Raw genomic sequence first — 17,651 nt, 5'->3', positions numbered from 1 at the left:
TCACTTAGGGCATCAGATACCACTGTATCATTTCTTTTCTTCCCATTGCTAACTATTACCGATAAATGTTTGATTGCATAACTTATCTTTATCTAATGCATGTTCGACATCTTGTGGAGCGGGGAAACATTGTCAGGGGCTTAACCACCCAACCTCGAACCATAACTTATCCCCACACAATATTTAACGAGAAAGGACCTCCCTACCCAGAATAGACATGGAACACCTTGTCATCCACTGAGCATCCTAGTATCTAATCACACCACTCGACTTGACAGCAAGAGAATACAATAAACATGACCATACATGAGCCATTAAATGATTCCTTTTAAATATGGTAAATAATGTTATGTCACATCTGATTCTATTTCATGATATTGCAAGTTCCTTTCTCTCACCTCTTCACCCTTTTCCTTAGTTATTACAGCCGGGTGAGTCCTAGGTGTTTGAATCTCAGAGCAACCAGCTCTTTCCGTTGATTTCAACTATTTCATAATTGACATACATGTGTGTGTGTGTGTGTGTGTGTGTGTGTGTGTTGTGTGTGTGTGTGTGTGTGTGTGTGTGTAACTTATCACAATCTATTATTTGAGAAAAATATTCATAAGGATTGCAGAAGTTATTGTTTAATTCTATTCTCCATTGGCATGATGATTTATGGATCCATACTAAGGTTACTTAGCTTTCACTTGCCATGAACAAAGCTAAGTTACAAAGAAGTTCAAATCTGTAAAATCAAACAAGATATCATCTTGATAAATTTTGAAGCTTACTGCTATGAAGTTCGATATTATTGCACCTTTTATACAAGGAAATCAAATTGGAAATATTGGTTTCGGGTGTTTCACATAACCTGGACAAATTGAAGATAATGTCTTGCTGAACACTCAGCTAATTCGCCATACCTTAGTTGCAAAATATCTAAAACAACTTCAACCAAAGGAGTACTCATGAATTATGGCAGAATGTCTAAATGGGCATGAAATCGTGGCAAGAAAATGCAGACTAGAATTAGCAGAGATATCGGCACAAGAAGAATGAGAATGGGTGTTATGGGGAGGCGAAAATAATTACTGGAGACACGTAGCAAAAGTAGGGTAGTCGAGTGTTTGGAATGATGTCCGCCTTCTTCTCTCAACTTATGATATAAAAGGTTTTAAAAGTCTTCTTGGCTTCCGTAACTTAAAGAATATTTGCCAATTTAAAACACCAAGTGTTCAATCGGTTTCAAATAAAGCAAAAGGAAAGAATAAAGGTTGGAAGAAAGTTTGAAAGTTTAAAATCGAAATTATTATTCTTTATATTTATCTACGTATACAGATTTATTTGTGAGGTGTCATCATTATATTATAAAGAAGATAATATTATGGTGTCACTTTGTATTTATCTCTATGTGTACATACATAGGTATAAATTTAAATAATATTGAGAAAGATCAATCAAACCTTTGAGGTACGCAATATATTTTAATTAAGTTAATTTACGTTTGAAATTGTTTATTTAATAGCTCATGCGTGTCTAATGTGTGTATCCTATTATGCAGTCACTAGGTCCTCAACCATGGTGACGGATGATTCATACCCATTTGCCCAATATTGATGATGCTCCTATGCCCAATTCTTTTCTGACAATGTTTCCACCCCTTTGATGTACTCCTTACAAGGAAGTTCTCCGTAGTTAAATGATATTACCATAACAAGTTATTAATCATAAATAATCATAACGGTTAACCATCTTTTCAATTCCATTAATTAATGATAAATACTCAACTAACATGTTATCTTCATATGAAATTACAACAACCAACCATCTTACCATTTCACAGGATTATAACAAATTTAATTGTCAACTGACTTCATGTGAACCTCAACGGCTATATGAACATTTTAAATCAGGTCAAAAATTGGGATGTAACAGTTAGGCTTCCATTAGGTCCACCTGATGGGAGGGCTCTAGCAGCTTCTGAAGCTCCAATTATACCAATGATCCCTATACAAACACCTCCAACTTCTCCTGCAAAATCACCCAGATTTGTAGATGCTACACCTAGGTTTGATCCAGATTCTTCTAATGAGGAACCTGATCATAGAGCATCTCCTAATACTAATGGTAGTCGTTCTCCTCTCTGGCCTAAGTGGTGGGCTAAGTCACTTGTTGATCTTCGAGATGTTGAGCTCATTGATGGGAGAACAACTCCGAAAAAGAGCAAACCTATAGAGTCAATTAATGCTCTTATGGCCAACATTTATATTGTATTTGAACCTCAACCATATTCTGAGCTAAAGGAATTCCAGAGTGGGAACAAGCCATGACATTGAACACCAGAACCTGCTGAAGAATAACAACCGGGTCCTTTCTAATCTTCCACCAAGGAAGAAACCCATTGGTTGCAAATGGGTTTACAAAATCAAATACAAATCTGATGGTACTTTCGATAAGTACAAAGCTTGTTTAGTTGCAAAGGACTTTTCTCAACGTCAGGGCATTGATTATAAGGAGACCTTTTCTCCTACTACAAAGATAAGCACAATCAAATTAGTCCTAGCCATGGCAACACAGTTTGACTGGAAGGTCCATCAAATGGATGTCAAGAGTGTTTTTCTGAATGGTGACTACAAAAAGAGGCCTACATAACACAACCTCCTAGTTTCAAAGTTGTTGGCAAAGAACACTAGGTTCTTAGAATGGTAAAAGCTCTCAATGATCTGGAGAATGCCCCTAGGGCATAGTACATGAAAATTGGTAAGTACCTCACTAATCAAGGATTCCAAAGTGTTCTTCAGACTCAAATTTGTACATCAAGACTACTGACAGTGACATCATCCTCCTTGACATTTATGTGGATGATTTGATCATCACTAGTAGTTCGACATCTTTGATTTAGGGAATCAAACAGAGTTTATGCCAATGTTTTGATATGAATGACCTTGGGCTCATGCATTATTGCCTAGGTGTTGAGGTTTGGAAGTAGTCTTCTGGTATATTCATTTCTCAATCCAAATATGCTAGGGCTCTTTTAGACAAATTCCGTATGCAAGATTGTGAGCCTGCATCTACACCCATGGAGAAAGGTCTCAAGTTATCAACCAAGTCTAATTCTCCTCCCGTTGATGATACTACATACAGGGAACTAGTAGGCAGCCTCATCTACCTCTTTGCTACTAGGCCTGTTATTAGCTTCACAATCAGCTACATCTAACGCTTTACGACAGCTCCCAAGGTTGATTATTAGATGGTAGCAAAGCATGGGCACCACAGATTACGGACTTCTTTACTCTTGGAGTTCTAATCCTAGACTCAATGAGTTCACAGATCCAGATTGGGCAGGCTATGTTGATAAAAAGTCAACTTCTAGATATGTGTCCAATTTGGGATCTGGTGTCATCACATGGACCAATAAGAAGCAGCAGTCAATTTCTCTCTCCTCTACAAAGGCTGAATATAGAGGGACAATTAAGGCAAGTTGTGAAGTTGTTTGGCTTCATCGAATGCTTGGCGATATGCAGATGTCACCAACGGGACTGACCACTTTGTTTGTTGATAACGAAGGCGTTATCACGTTAGCACGAAATCCAATCTTCCATGAACGAACCAAGCATGTGGATGTTCATTGTCACTACATACGACAGCTGGTCGAAGATGGGACAATAGACTTGTAGTATGTTCCTACAGCAGACCACGCTGCAAACATTCTCACCAAGCTTCTTGGCCCAGACAAATTTGCCAAATTCAAAGGACAAGTTGGTGTAGTGGATAGATTAACCATTAAGGGAGAGTATTACAATAATAGATGCTTCTATTATTATTTAACGGTTATCTATTTGTAATTTATTGTAAATATTAGAATGTTTCTAATATTTAGTTAGCATGTAGTTAACTGTTAGTTCTCTATTAGCTAGAATAGAATGATTCTATTCTTTACGATCGTTTCTTAAGGAAACATCGTTCATTCTTTTGTATATATTGACCTCTCGGTCTTTGTTGATATCAAGCAAATATTTACCAATTACTTTGTAATAGATTGTGCAGCTATCTTTTTAAACAAGCAATGGCATTTTGGGTCTATATATGCTCTCTACTTTTGCCTTCATCTGGAACATTTTGAAGGCAATTTGAATGACTTGAGGCAGTGACTGAGCAGATTTGAGAAAAATCAAAAATTCAAGTTTTTAGTATTTTCTATATTTCAAAAAAGTGCATTTTGGGAGGACTTCAAAGTGGAATTTGGGATCAAATATCGCATCTGCCCCTCAACAAGTTGTGGCAATGGCATGGTAATGATAGACTGAAGTTAGATCTCCTAGAGACCCTTCCAATGATACATGCCATTACAAGTTTCGAGCAGCCAAAAGAAAGTTATGACCCTTCGAAGTTGGGGTAATAAACTGTCAAAATTGTGCAACTTCTTCCACATCCTCAACCTCTTTTCCTTCAAAAGCTTCATCTTCAAAAGTGCACTCGTTGTAGAGAAAGTCACGTGTCAGCACTGTGGAGTTTTGTGGGGAAGAGAGACTTCTTGCTAAGATTCCCACTAGAGCGCCACGTGTCAAGCGAGCACTAACTGCGAATTAGCGTTGTTGGTAAACCTGAGCAATACTTAAGTGGGACGTCGATGTTTCATGGGTGTTTAAAGGAGTTTGGTTTTCTCTAGAGAGAAAAGTCCCTACTCAAGTGTTGCATGTCCCTTCTTTTCACTAGCCTAGTTTCTTTTGCTGATGGGTGCCAATATATTCCAAGGGCATACATTTGGGTGTCTCACGGGAGTTTTTGTAATTTCACCCTTTGTTTGAAAGGAGTTTTCATGTCAAGGTTCCACATGTTTTTCCTATTGCAACAGAATGCTTCCACGCATCCAACGTTCACGAGCCCGTGGTTTCTTTCAGTTTCAACACGGTTCTCAAAGTAGACTAAAGTTTCCAGTCTACTCTCTGGAGCATGTTATTTATAGTTTTGTATTCTTTTATTTTTATCCACATCAAACAATTTCACTGTTGTCCCAACAAGAAACACAATTTCTTCCAGTTTCGGCACGATTCTCAAAGTAGACTAAAGTTTACAGTTTACTCTTTGGAGCATGTTATTTATAGTTTTGTATTCTTTTATTTTTGTCCACATCGGACAATTTCACTGTTCCAAGTCCCAACATTTGCAAGCTCATGGTCTCTTCCTATTTCAACACAATTCTCAAAGTAGACTAAAGTTTTCAATCTACTCTCTAGAGCATTTTATTTGTAGTTTTGTATTCTTTTATTATTGTCCACATTGGACAATTTCACTATTCCAAGTCCCAACAACAAACACAAAATTGTGCCAAGAGAACATTGGTGCCAGTTTTGTAACAATTTCTATTGCATGCCAAGTTTAACTAGTTGCACCAAAAAAGATGAAAGCACATTATAGGATGATATAATTTCTAAAATTTGATATTTGGGCAAATATAAGTACAGATTGCATAGGATAAGATTGTGCAAAGCTATGGAATTTTCGGTCTATAGATGCTCTCTACTACTGCCTTCATCTGAAGCATTCTGAAAGCAATTCGAATGACTTGAGGCAGTGTAAAAGTGGCAGATTGAGCAGAATTGAGAAAAATCGAAAACTCAATTTTTCAATATTTTTCTATATATCAGAAAAGTACATTTTTGGAGGCCTCCGGAGTGGAATAAAGGGTCAAAACTAGTATCTGCCCCTCAGCAAGGTGTGTAGATGGCATGATTATGAGGGGCTGAAGTTAGATCTCTTGGAAACACTTCCAACAATATGTGCCATTACAAGTTTCCAGCAACGATCAGAAAGTTATAACCCTCCGATGTTGGGGTGATAAAATGTCAAAGTTGTGCAGTTACTTCCACGTCTGCAGCTTTATCCTTCAAAAGCTTCATCTTCCAAAGTGTGCTCGTTGTAGAGAGTGCCACGTGTGAGCACTACGAAACTTTTGAGGGGAAGGGAGACTTTTTGCTAAGATTCTCATTAAGGTGCCACGTGTCAATTGAATGCTAACCACAAATTAGCTTTGTTGGTAAACCTAGGCATTACTTAAGCGGAACACATGGGTGTTACACAAAGCATTTAGAGGAGTTTGGTTTTCTTTGGAGAGAAAAATCCCCACTCGAGTTCTCAGTGTCCCTTCTTTTTGCTAACCGAGTTTCTTTTGCAAGCAGGCCCCGATATTTTGCAAGGGCAAACATGTGGGTGTCTAGCGGTAGTTTTTGGAATTTCAGCTTTTATTCGAGGGAAGTCTTCACGCTAGTGTGCCATGTGTTTTTCCTATTGCAATGGAACGCTTCCACGCATCCAAAATCCATGAGCTCAAGGTTTCTTCCAATTTTGACACGGATCTCTGTAAAGCTACCACCATGACTACAGAAGATATGGTAGGTGAACCGCAATATTTGCAGAAGAATGGTGGTGTAGCACCATGAAGAAATTCTGACTTCCTACGGCGATTGAAGGCTTGCTAACAATTTTGATGGCAGTAATGTGACTCAGCTCTAGAACTTCACTAAAGAGAGAACGTAGCACGCTGCATGTTTCACTTGTTGTTAGGGCTTTCAGGCTACCGCTTCCTAGCCAATATATATACTGCCATATTCTTTGTATTTGAGGAAGGGACTTCCACTCTTATGCGAAAGACTATTCTAAGCAAGCCTTAAAATTGTAATGGGAATTTTGAATCAATGAAATACATCAACCATGCTTTTTTAGCCGTTTGTTTTTCAGGATTCATTGTCTTCCATGAATGTTTTATGTGTTTTTCCTAACAAGCATTCATGGTTACTGCTAAGCAAGCTATGCCTTAAGCTTTTTTGCATATGGTTATTATTGTGTCTTTCACTTTGTCTCATGCTTAAAGAGTTATGCATAAATCTGTGACTGTTTTGCATCTGGTTTAAAGGGCTGTCTTGATACTTCATTTTATGAGGTATCATGTGCATTTTAAAGTGTTCTGAAAGCTTGGCATATCACCATTTATTGTTTTACCTAGCACTTTTTTTTCCCTTTACCACATATAATGAAGAACCAACTTCTAAAACCTCAGAGGTTGCTCAGTGAAACAAACAAGGTCCCACATTCACTAAAATTCCCATAAGGTTGTTCGCCTAGGAGCAATTCTAGGCATCAATAGTATCTATGAGCTAATCAATGAATTTTTAGGATATAAGAAACCAAATTTAGGTTTAAACTTTAAAACAATACAAATATAGTTAATGAATTTGAGTTGGGGATGAGAAAAATGTCTATATAATCACATCAATGTAATACTTCATTAACAGGAGAAGTTAGCAAAGATTTAGCCATAAATAACATCATGTAACAAACCTCGTTTACGAGCAAGTAGCAGAAAGAAGCACTCTTTTCTAAATGTAAAATCTAACTCAAAAAATGTCTAACCCTAAAGTAGACAATGTTAGAGATAGACATTAGGGGCAGCCATGCCACTTATGATGACCTACTAAAGAATTGAAAAATAATTTTCTATGGAGATATGTAAATGTTGGGATCCTCTATGGAGCATTCAAAAGGGATAGTGGCCCCTAAGATACCTTACAAGGAGGGTCATTTGTTCCTTAATCTTTACCTAGGGGACAAGGATTGCTTCTCAATAGAAAGGTGAGAAAAAAGATAGATATGCAAAACAAAACAAAGGATAAAGTAGGAGGGAAGCAACACATTATTGTTATGGACAAGACACTGAGAAATGCACAAATTGTGCCTCTATAGATACACCTCCTATTATGTTGCTAGGTAAGGAGGTCATATATGAGGAGAAACTTGGGAAAAGTTGTTTACTATATACGGTAAATGAGCTTAATGCATGTTACGATAACAATATGTAAAACAAAACACGGAAGTGTACACAATGCTTCAAGAACAAGATGAATATTCCATTAATGCTCAGTGCTTTAGTTACATCAATGACAATACAAGATAGCAAAGACACATACTAAATACTCCAGATACAATAGTCCACAATTAATGATGCATATCTCCACACAGAGAGTGTACATATAGAACCTAAAGGGGCATGACTCGACCATTGAGCCATAACTGAACACCCTTCGGTAAATAACACTAACTAATAGTTTATTATTCCCGATGACAATTTACACTTTTGCCGACAACATCATCCCCCCCAAAAGAAAAGGTTGTCTCCGAACGACTTACAATATTGGAAACAATTACTAAGTACACCAAAAAAAACATAGACGGAGGAGGGTACGTCCCTAGAGTGTCCAATATCCTTTGCAGCTCATAGACTTGGTTTGTGCAAATGTGTAAATATTTTTGTGCCCTCGAATTGATCTCCACAACTTCCTTCAGCAAAAGTGACGCCTCCATAGCCTATGCTTCCTTGTGTGCATAGGTCGCCCTACTCACCGTCACTTCAGCTCTAGCCTCCTCTAACTCCTTTTCGGCCCTTTCCTTATCATGTAAGAGCACTGCTCGCTTTGCTGCCCAATTATTTCTCTCTATCCCAATTGGGCTCTTGCATGAATAAATATACAATATAGGGAGCATACACATACATAAAACTGTAGAGGTTCCCCTTGTGCTCAAGATTGTTTTGTTCTGTTATGTGAATCTGAAGAAGATAGACATTTCATTCTTGCAAACAAACCTTGGGACTGAAAAAGCATGTACTGTTGATAAAACTTTTGTTTCCTGAATTCAATCCCATAACAGAATCTTTCTCCTACTTATCAATTGACTAGCTAAAGGGTCTCAATAATGAATGTTCATAAGGCACAACATTTGCTGAAGGTTTTGCAAATGGGGTGGCAAGCTAAGTGAGTTTAACCTTGGACGAAACTCTATGGTTAAGTGTACTGGGATGGGTGACCTCCAAGGAAGGTTGAATGCTTCACCTCTGTGAGCATCACTTAAGATGCAATGAGTGCTAAGTGTTCCATTCATTCTCACAAGAGATGGGTTTTGTTAATCACTACTAATGAAACATGGGTTTATGAGTTTGACTCGAAAACCACATGTTGAATCCTGATAGCAATATCACAAGAATCTTTCTCAGTAATGCCAGTGTAGGTATGCCTCCCTAATCTTCCTTTATAATATTGGGTAGATGTGTACCTTCAAGGAATAGGAATGAGTTAGAAATTTTCACAGCTTTAGACCCTGAAAGAGATGGGTTGGCACACTCCACCTCTACTAAATCCAGGTAGGAAAAAGCCCCCCCCTTTTGCTATAGAAAATGCTTACAGGTAGTTCAAAGGTCACCTAGCTTCAATATACATGGTGGGGAAAGATCTGATAACAAACCCTGTGACATGGTGGAATGGACCAATATATTAACACTTACTGGTTAAGATTTCAGTTGCACTGAAAGTAGCTAATAAAGGTGCAGCAGAAGTATCATCTTCAAAAGATGCTGCAGAGCTGACAACTCAGGTTTCCCCAATAGGTAAAACACCCTTGGTCCCCTCTTCTCCTCATAAATGTATTCATGTAGTCCTCACTTTCTTACCCTAGAAGAATACCAAAAAAGGGAAGGACACATCTGGTTTGGAGAAATTGAGGAAGAATAAGATAAAAACATTTTGGCCGTTGCAAAAAAGAGCAAGATGGACCTAAAGATCAGATACAGTAAAAGAACTCCCAGCATCCAAAAAATAGATATTTTACCTTCAGCAGAAGAGTGGAGAGTAGGGGTCTTCATTCCTGATTTCATTCTTGAATCCAACAATCAGTCCATTTCCCATTGGCCTGCTTCTTTGGAAGGCTAAGAGGAGGTGGCAGCAAAAGATTGGACAGAAGTTCAAAACCAAAAGAAATTTTCAAAAGTGACATATTTCTGGTCATATGGCTCTTCAATCCCATAGTAAACAAAGGTTAATTAATGAAGTGTACTATAGTATATGTCGATGGTTCATGCTATTTAATATTCATATCTCTGTTTGTTTAGATGAGAGAGAAAATAGGACCCTCATATGATCATATCTTCATCTAAAAAAATATACTAAAATTCTGTTGTCTTTCATATGTGATTCTTTATTAATGCATGTGTTGGCATGAATGCCTTGTTAGAATTAGACTAACAGCCTGTGGGTCTGTTCACGGGTTATAAAACTCAACCATTCCTCAGGGAAGCAATCTGTAACTGATACACTGGTGCAGAGGACTTATTAAGTGCTAGCCATTGGATTTTAATGGATGGATGGGTATTCTAACTAAATTTCATTATGGATAAAAACAGAGATGAGAAAATTTAGGCTTGGCACCTAAAAGGCAAGTCGGAAGAAAGGATTCAACCTCTTCAATATTGACAAGCACTGACATTAAGCACACCTATATGGAAATGAATAGAACGAGGGAATTGGCTTGAGAAAGTATTGATGGGCGATGTTGGAAGCATTGTAATCCTATTTAAGAGGAAAAAGGGGCAGCCGTAAGAAGGGAGGTCACCCGGAAGATCATAATTCTTTAACATGAATTGAATGGGAAATGAATAGCAAACATGTAATAAATTTGGCAAATAGTAATGATTATGTTGTTACATAAAGGGTTCTGGTAAATATGTTGAAGAAATGTTTGTAACCAGAACAGCGTAAGAAGAATGATCTTGGCCAAACTTTGCAATATTTTGTAAAATTATATAGAACCTTCTTTCACATCTGCTCATGAAAAAAATTCATCAATTTATTGAGTTCTGCACTACATGCTTGCCACATGTTCTTCCCCTCACTCACTTAAAATAAAATTAAAAACTCTGCAATCTGCTTGAATCTGTATGTAAAAAAGATATAAGGACAGTGTTATATACCAGTTCCAACTGCTGTGCAAGCAAAGCACAGGGACCACACCATGTTGCATAGAAATCCACCACTAGAGGAGTCGTTCTATCAGATTTCAGGAGATCATTTAACTCTTTGCCAGTAATCTTTTTCTGTTCCAACAAATATAACATAATCAGTGCCACAACTATCTCAATCTTGATTGAAGTAAAATTACACGCAAGATCAACGCTATATAGTTATATTATCTTTGGCAGATGAACAGGAAACAGAGCATTTACAATTGGCAAACTGTGAAAGTAGAAGCATAGATCCTCTGGAGACTGCGGGTTATATTTAAAATTAAACATTTACAACCTACTATTAGAGTAGGATTTATGATTTCAGACTGCATGATGGCTCCATGACATTAAGGTAGTAGGAAACAGCTACCAAATATCACTAAGAACCCAACTCCAACATGGAAAACAAATTAGGCAATCAACAAAACCTACATCATCGAATCATAATATAGTACAGATTTGACTAGTAGAAGTGATAATAGTTGTGTGACTTCAGTCACAAAATACATAAATTGTGTGCAGTGGGCAACCCTAGAAAAATCAAATTTAAAAGACTATCTGATTCTGAGCATAAGACTTTATTTCACAAGAAAATAGAGAAATATAGCCCACATTTGCAGGTAAAATAACCCATTGGAGTAGTGTTGTGAGGTTTTCACATCAGCGCCCCAAAACAATTTGGGGACCCCCTTTTTTCGGTTGCCTTAACATTTTTTTTTGAGTTGCCCAGGGGTTTTCAATTTAAAAAAATGTACACCTTAGATGCCTTCGGGCAGAAGGGGATTCAGTTTATTTTTCACTTGGTGCAAAACTTGATTTTTTTCGGAACATGTAATTTTATCCTTAGGCCAAACAGAATTCAAAAACAACATTTTTTGATAGTTAAAATAATATCACGCAGGATAAAATTGCAGATTTTAGACTTGGATAGAATTTTGAAAATTTGTAATTGTATATGCTTGAGCATTTTTCAAAACAATTTTTTAGATTTAGTCGTTTTGAAAATCTTGAATTTTTTTTGGTGAAAAAGAAAAGTTTTGATAGTGAAATTGAAATTGGAGTTTGAATTTTGACTGCTAGGAAAAGGATTTATTTTGTTTAAAAAAAAAAAATGAAATTGTATTGCTAAATTGAGATTGGATTAAATTGCAAAATCTCATTAATTTGGTTGAAATATTGCCTAGAAGATTTTTAAAATGTTAAAGGAAATTGGTAATTTGGAATTGAAAATTGATTTTGGCTTGCAAAATTCGATTTTAATGATATTTTAATTGCCAAAACGTTATTAAATAAAAATTTTGACATCTCCTAGGCTTACCTTGTTTCTATTTTGCAATTTTTGAACTAGCAATTAAATGAGCCAATTTCACTATGGGTTAAGTAATTTTAATATTGCATTTAAATCTGAGCCATTAATTAAGGGGCTAATTTAATTTTGTTTTCCCTCCAGGCAGATCAGCCCACTTGGAGAGGCAAAAAGTGTAGTATAAGAGGGGCTTCCCCTCCTCTTATTTTCTCATTCCTTTTTCCTCCTTCTCCTTGGATGTGCGATTTTCCTCTAGAGGCAAATTTTCAGCTTGGGCAATTTTTTGGAGAGGCAGAATTTTTCCTTTTCTTGGCGACATTTTTTTCCTTCTTGCTTGGGCGAATTTCTGTCCTAGGGCAATTTTGGAGCAGATCTGATTTTTCCAGCTAGGGCGATTTTTTTTGTTGGGTCTGATTTCTCCATCTTTGACTATGATTTCTCCTTCCAGATTTAGGTGATTTTGTTTGGTGAAGAGGCTATATGATTCAAGGTCTGATTTTGGCAAATGTGGGCAATTTCATCGAAATTCTGATTTTTGCTAGGGCATCATTATTTGCAAAGAGGATTGAAATTTCTAAGATTTGATCCGAACTAGAAGAGGGCCCCATTATTGGTAAAACCAGATTTAAGGTAAAATTTTATTCATCTTTAGAGGTGGAGATTGGTTTAAAGGCAAATTCTATTCCTTGTTCTTGCTTGGCTCGTTTCTCTTATTTTCTTCTTAGACTCATCATCCACCACTTCATCATTCCATTGATAAGCTGAAGTTGGGAGATATAACTGTAGATTTCATGATAGGATACTTGGAGAGGCAAAAATAAGCTAGACCACCCTAGGATTGAAGTTGGGAGATATAAGTGTAGTCCATCCTAAGGTAACGAAGAGGTAGAAATAAGTGGTAGTCCCACCCCTAGGAAAGAAGGTTGGAGATTGATAAGTGTAGAGATAGGACTTGGAGAGGCAAAAATAAGCTAGATTTCATCGATAGAAAGAAGGTTGGAAATTGATAAGTGTAGTCCATATCATTTAGAACGAAGGGGCAGAAATAAGTGTTTAGGATGGTAGATGTTAGTGCAAGTAAGAACCCAAAAGGAATGAATACCAAAAAAGGCAAAGAAGACATGATGCAAGTAAGAACCCAAAAGGAATGAATACCAAAAAAGGCAAAGAAGACATGATGCCTAAGACCACCTTCTTCTCAAAAGTGAGGCAAATAAGTGATACCAATATCGGTACAGTGAATATGATACAATTGAAGGACAGATTGAAAGAAGGACAATCCCCCATGGCGAAGAAGATCTACAAGAGCAGAATTGTACACGCGGCGGTCTTCCCTCCTACCTTGCCTTGTCCAAAATTGGTAATGGAGTGTGCATCCCGATTTGATATTGTTACCAAGTTCGTCGTTTTTGATGAAGGGAAGAAAGTGTTAGCCAACATCGGCGGACAAGTGGTCGAAGAAGTATTTAATATTCCCCAGTATAAAAGCATGACAGTGGTAATGATGGATCAAGCGGCCAAGTTATTTCAGGATAACTAAGAGGCTTACTTCATTTATCTAAAGCAGAATTGGTTACGCGAGGGAAAAAAGGGAGTTACCAAGGCGTCAAGGCTAACCAAGTCAGATTTCACATCAGAGTACGGCGATCTTATTGTGCTTCTCAGCCGAATCATGGGCGTGGCTCAAGGAATGCAATTCGAGAATTGCATGTGCTTCTTTATTGATGAAATTGAAAATGGAAAGAGAAAATTTTATTGGGCTAGAATTATAAGCGAAAATTTAGGGTTGCAACTTAGGACAGTGCAAAATCAAAAGAAATTCTTTATGGGATCCTACCTTTTCTATCTGATTGCGAGACTATATGAAAATCCTGGACTTAAGGCCTTAGGAGTGATTGGCAATGGGTCGAGGCAATGTTTGGTGCATGAGTGCTATCCACAGCTTCATTTGCACAACACCCAAGATTATAAGATGTTTTATGACGCCTTTACCATGAAGACGGTAAGGATATTACAAGGGACACCTGCTAAAAGGCTCTCATCGGAAGCAGAAGTAAACGTTAAGAAGTATGGGAGTTGGTTCATCCAATTTCCACAAATTACATACATTAGAGTGGCAGGAAGTACAGTTTGTCCCAAAAGACTTCCAAGGTACCCACCCAACAAGCTAGTTTTAATAGAGTTGGCTAGGCAACTTGAGCATTATGACAAAATGATGAAACTTAAAGGTGAGACAGGGATTACCTTCTCATTTGGAATAGGCAATGATACTTGCCCCAATCCTATCACCTTTGCAGCTACGGTGAAGGAGTTAGAATGGTATCATCTAAGATGGTATAGAGCAAGACAAAGATTCGATCCTAATGGTCTTATCAAGACATCTCACAAGAACACATTCAAACATATTCCTACTATAGAAGATTTTTGGGCTAATGCACAGAATGACTTTCACGTGAGAAAGCTAGCTTTCTCAAGATTGTCAGTGGGCATGATGAGGGCAATCAGATGGAGAGGCCTTGATATTCCCGATCAGCTGGAAGATGATGAAAATGTACTAAGAGAAGATTATGATACAGTGGATGAAATGGAATTGGGTCCAGTGGATTGGGATGATCATCAGGATCCTTCCTTAGAGGCAGTTACAAGGACAGTTGATATACACACTGAGTCGTGGTACAATGAGAAGTTAAGGCATTTACAAAATCGGAAGGTACGCCTTACTTATGAGATGATGAGACCGGAAGTAAGTCCAGCAAAGTCAGTCGGACAAAAAGGTGAGGGCAATAGCTAGCAACAAAAAGCAGTTAAGAGCAAGAAGAGAAGTTTGGAGGTTGAAAAAAAAAAAGAACATCAAGAACCTCCAGCAAAGAGGAGACGGAATGCAGCACTGTCAAGGGAGAGCATAATTGAGGCTAGAGGCCAAGAGGATAATACAAGTGAGCAAGGGGACGTGGTAGAGGTGAGCTCTAATTCAGAATCAAGCTATTACAGCAACAGTACCGAGTACTCTCCTCTCTCGGAGAACCAACATGGAGATGATGTGACAGTCACTAGTGAAGAAGAGGATAGGCCAATTAATATTAAGGAAATAAGCCAAGCACCTAAGGCAATTGGTGATGCTTTGCTAGTCGAACCAAATCCAAATTTGGGGAGATGCACTGCACTAGTATGGTTAAGGCAAATGCTTATGCCAAGAGGCGTATTGGTGACTGTCCGAACAGCTGAAGATATTCAAGGGTTAGTGGAAAAGGATGACAATGAGATACAGAAGCAAATTGCAAAAACGGTGGCAAAAGTAATCAGGAGCGACGATGAGGGTCACCGAAATGTTCAAATTGCTATACCAAAGGTTAGCAAGGCAATAGACGAGATTGTAGCTCAGGAGTATGAGATAGTTGAGCATAACTTGGGAAGAATCACAGATGACATGGAATGTGAGGAGATCCAGGAAGGCATGGTTTAGATTAGAGAAAGGTTGAGGAAGGCAAATGAGAGGATTGTAAAGTTGGAGGCCGAAAACAAGTATTGGAGAGATTGTCAACCTATCCAACAGTTGCACCAGGCAGCCCTTCCTCAAGACAGCAGGAGTAACATAGAAGAGATATCGGCTCAGCTGCACAAAGTCAAGGATTGGATCCATGATTCAATTCAAGATGGGCGAAATTTCTTGCCTTCCTTTATCTCAACATTCAGATCATTGGTGGCTATTAGAGACAAATTCAAAACATTTGAAGGGGAGTGGAAGGATTTCCTTCTAGTCAAGGACTTAGCCATTCACAAGCTACATGCATTTCTTAAGCTACCGGAGAGATATTTGGAGAGAACCAAGTTGGTAGATGGAGGAATGAGTATGGTGGAGTCTTGGTTTGTTGCCTTGACCATCAGATTGAGGATACTTGAAGAGATATGGAACGAGATTGCACAGCACAGCCTAGGCATTAATACTTCCATTTCAACCATGATGAGCGATGTTGGGGCTGCACTTGATTTTGAAGATATCAAAGACGAGAATGTCAATGAAACAGAATTTGGATTGAGATTGGATGAGTTGGGGAAGGTTGTCATCAAGAAGAAGCATTTGGGCACCCTTGCCTCCCTCAATGCCTTTATCGGATATGTGAACAAGTATGAGAAGGATCATGAGAAGACACTGCAAGTAGCGAGCAACATGATGAATTTGGCTGAGCTCAGAATGAAGCACATGCTTTGCCCTCCCATGAAGGAAGTCAACGACAAGCTAGCCAAGTTCATCACTTTGGCTAAGAAGATGAAAGAAAAGGGTAGAATTATATTAGATCATTTGATGTAAGCCCAAGTGGCAATTTCTCCTTTCTATTGGGTAGGATAGGTATCTGATTCTAATTGGCTACATTTTGGTGCCTTCTCATTGGTTGCCACTTTTCCTTTTTTTCATTGATCCATTGATGAGGTGGCGTCTTCTCATTGGCCAGTGGAGTGGCAACCCTAATTAGGGTTTCTGGGATTCGATCTAGATCGTTGATTTTACCTCTTAATCTCTACCGTTGGTTGTAATTTTGGCCCCTAAATAAGGCTATTTGCTCTTATTTGTAAAGGGTTGAAGAAAATTGTTGCTAAGATAATACCAAAATTGCTTCTCTTTATCATTGTTGTGACTTGCATGGTGATTAAGAACATTTGGTGTTATTGCATGGTTTCTACTTCCAATAGTTAAAATTAGATTCCTTTGAAGTTGTTAAAGTAGATTTTATTTCAAGAGATTTGTTAAGAGTAAGAGTAGATGGATAGTTACATGATGATATTAGTGGATGTTTGATAGGGATCTTTGGAGGTAGAGCCGCTGGTAAACTTTCATCAAATTTTATCCCCGTCCATTTCCTAATCTTTCCATTCATAGGAGTAAAGCAGCAAGTAGTTTAGTAGTTAGAGTTTTGAAGAAGAAAGTCAGAAAAAGGGAAACATCATTAGCAGACACACCCCCCATCACCATCACTATCAACATTATTTGGCAGTCATATACATTGCAAAGCCAGACATCATCACCATCACACCAAAAGTCCAAGTTATCCTCAAATGAACAATGTAAGGCCGCCTACGTGATTAACCAACAAATCACATTAATATAACTGAGTTAGTATCCACGGGTGTAAGGAACATTGGAGTTTTTCTCATGTCTTCATTAGTATTTACTTTTCAAGAGAGGGATTGAGTGTTTGATATTCTATATCAAGTATTCAATTGCTATATGTTATATAGTGGTACAAAACTGACATCAACAAGTAGCCATAAAATTACTACATTGTTGGGCAGGATAAGGGGAGGTATTGGCTAGACTGTCATTTTGGTGTACCCACCTTGTAGAATCCATAAGTCTCTAGTTTAAAGAAATTGTATTGACTCAACTATAGTGATTTCAAGTCGACGTTAATAACAAGAATGCATGTTCAATCCACATTATTGTAAAATTGCATGAGCAACATATGTCTATACTTTCAAAAAGCACTGTAATAATGTGAGTTTCTAGCAAACATCTAGCCAATCTCATTTGAAGAGTCA

At 37.8% G+C, this 17,651-nt stretch overlaps 1 protein-coding gene across 1 annotated transcript in view; it reads right to left on the bottom strand.

Moving 5' to 3' along the window:
• LOC149559400 (Thioredoxin z) overlaps positions 1-17,651 on the bottom strand; it is a 97,069-nt gene that overhangs the window by 48,285 nt on the left and 31,133 nt on the right. Inside the window, 1 exon segment of the mRNA XM_089833301.1 lies at positions 10,778-10,900. Coding sequence (XP_089689427.1) covers positions 10,778-10,900 — 123 coding nt within the window.

The sequence above is a fragment of the Cupressus sempervirens genome, chromosome 5 (genome assembly GCF_028749045.1).
Source record: "Cupressus sempervirens isolate cs-2001-9-10 chromosome 5, ASM2874904v1, whole genome shotgun sequence".
NCBI classification, from domain to species: Eukaryota; Viridiplantae; Streptophyta; class Pinopsida; order Cupressales; family Cupressaceae; genus Cupressus; species Cupressus sempervirens.
This window is presented reverse-complemented; position numbering and strand designations above follow the sequence as displayed.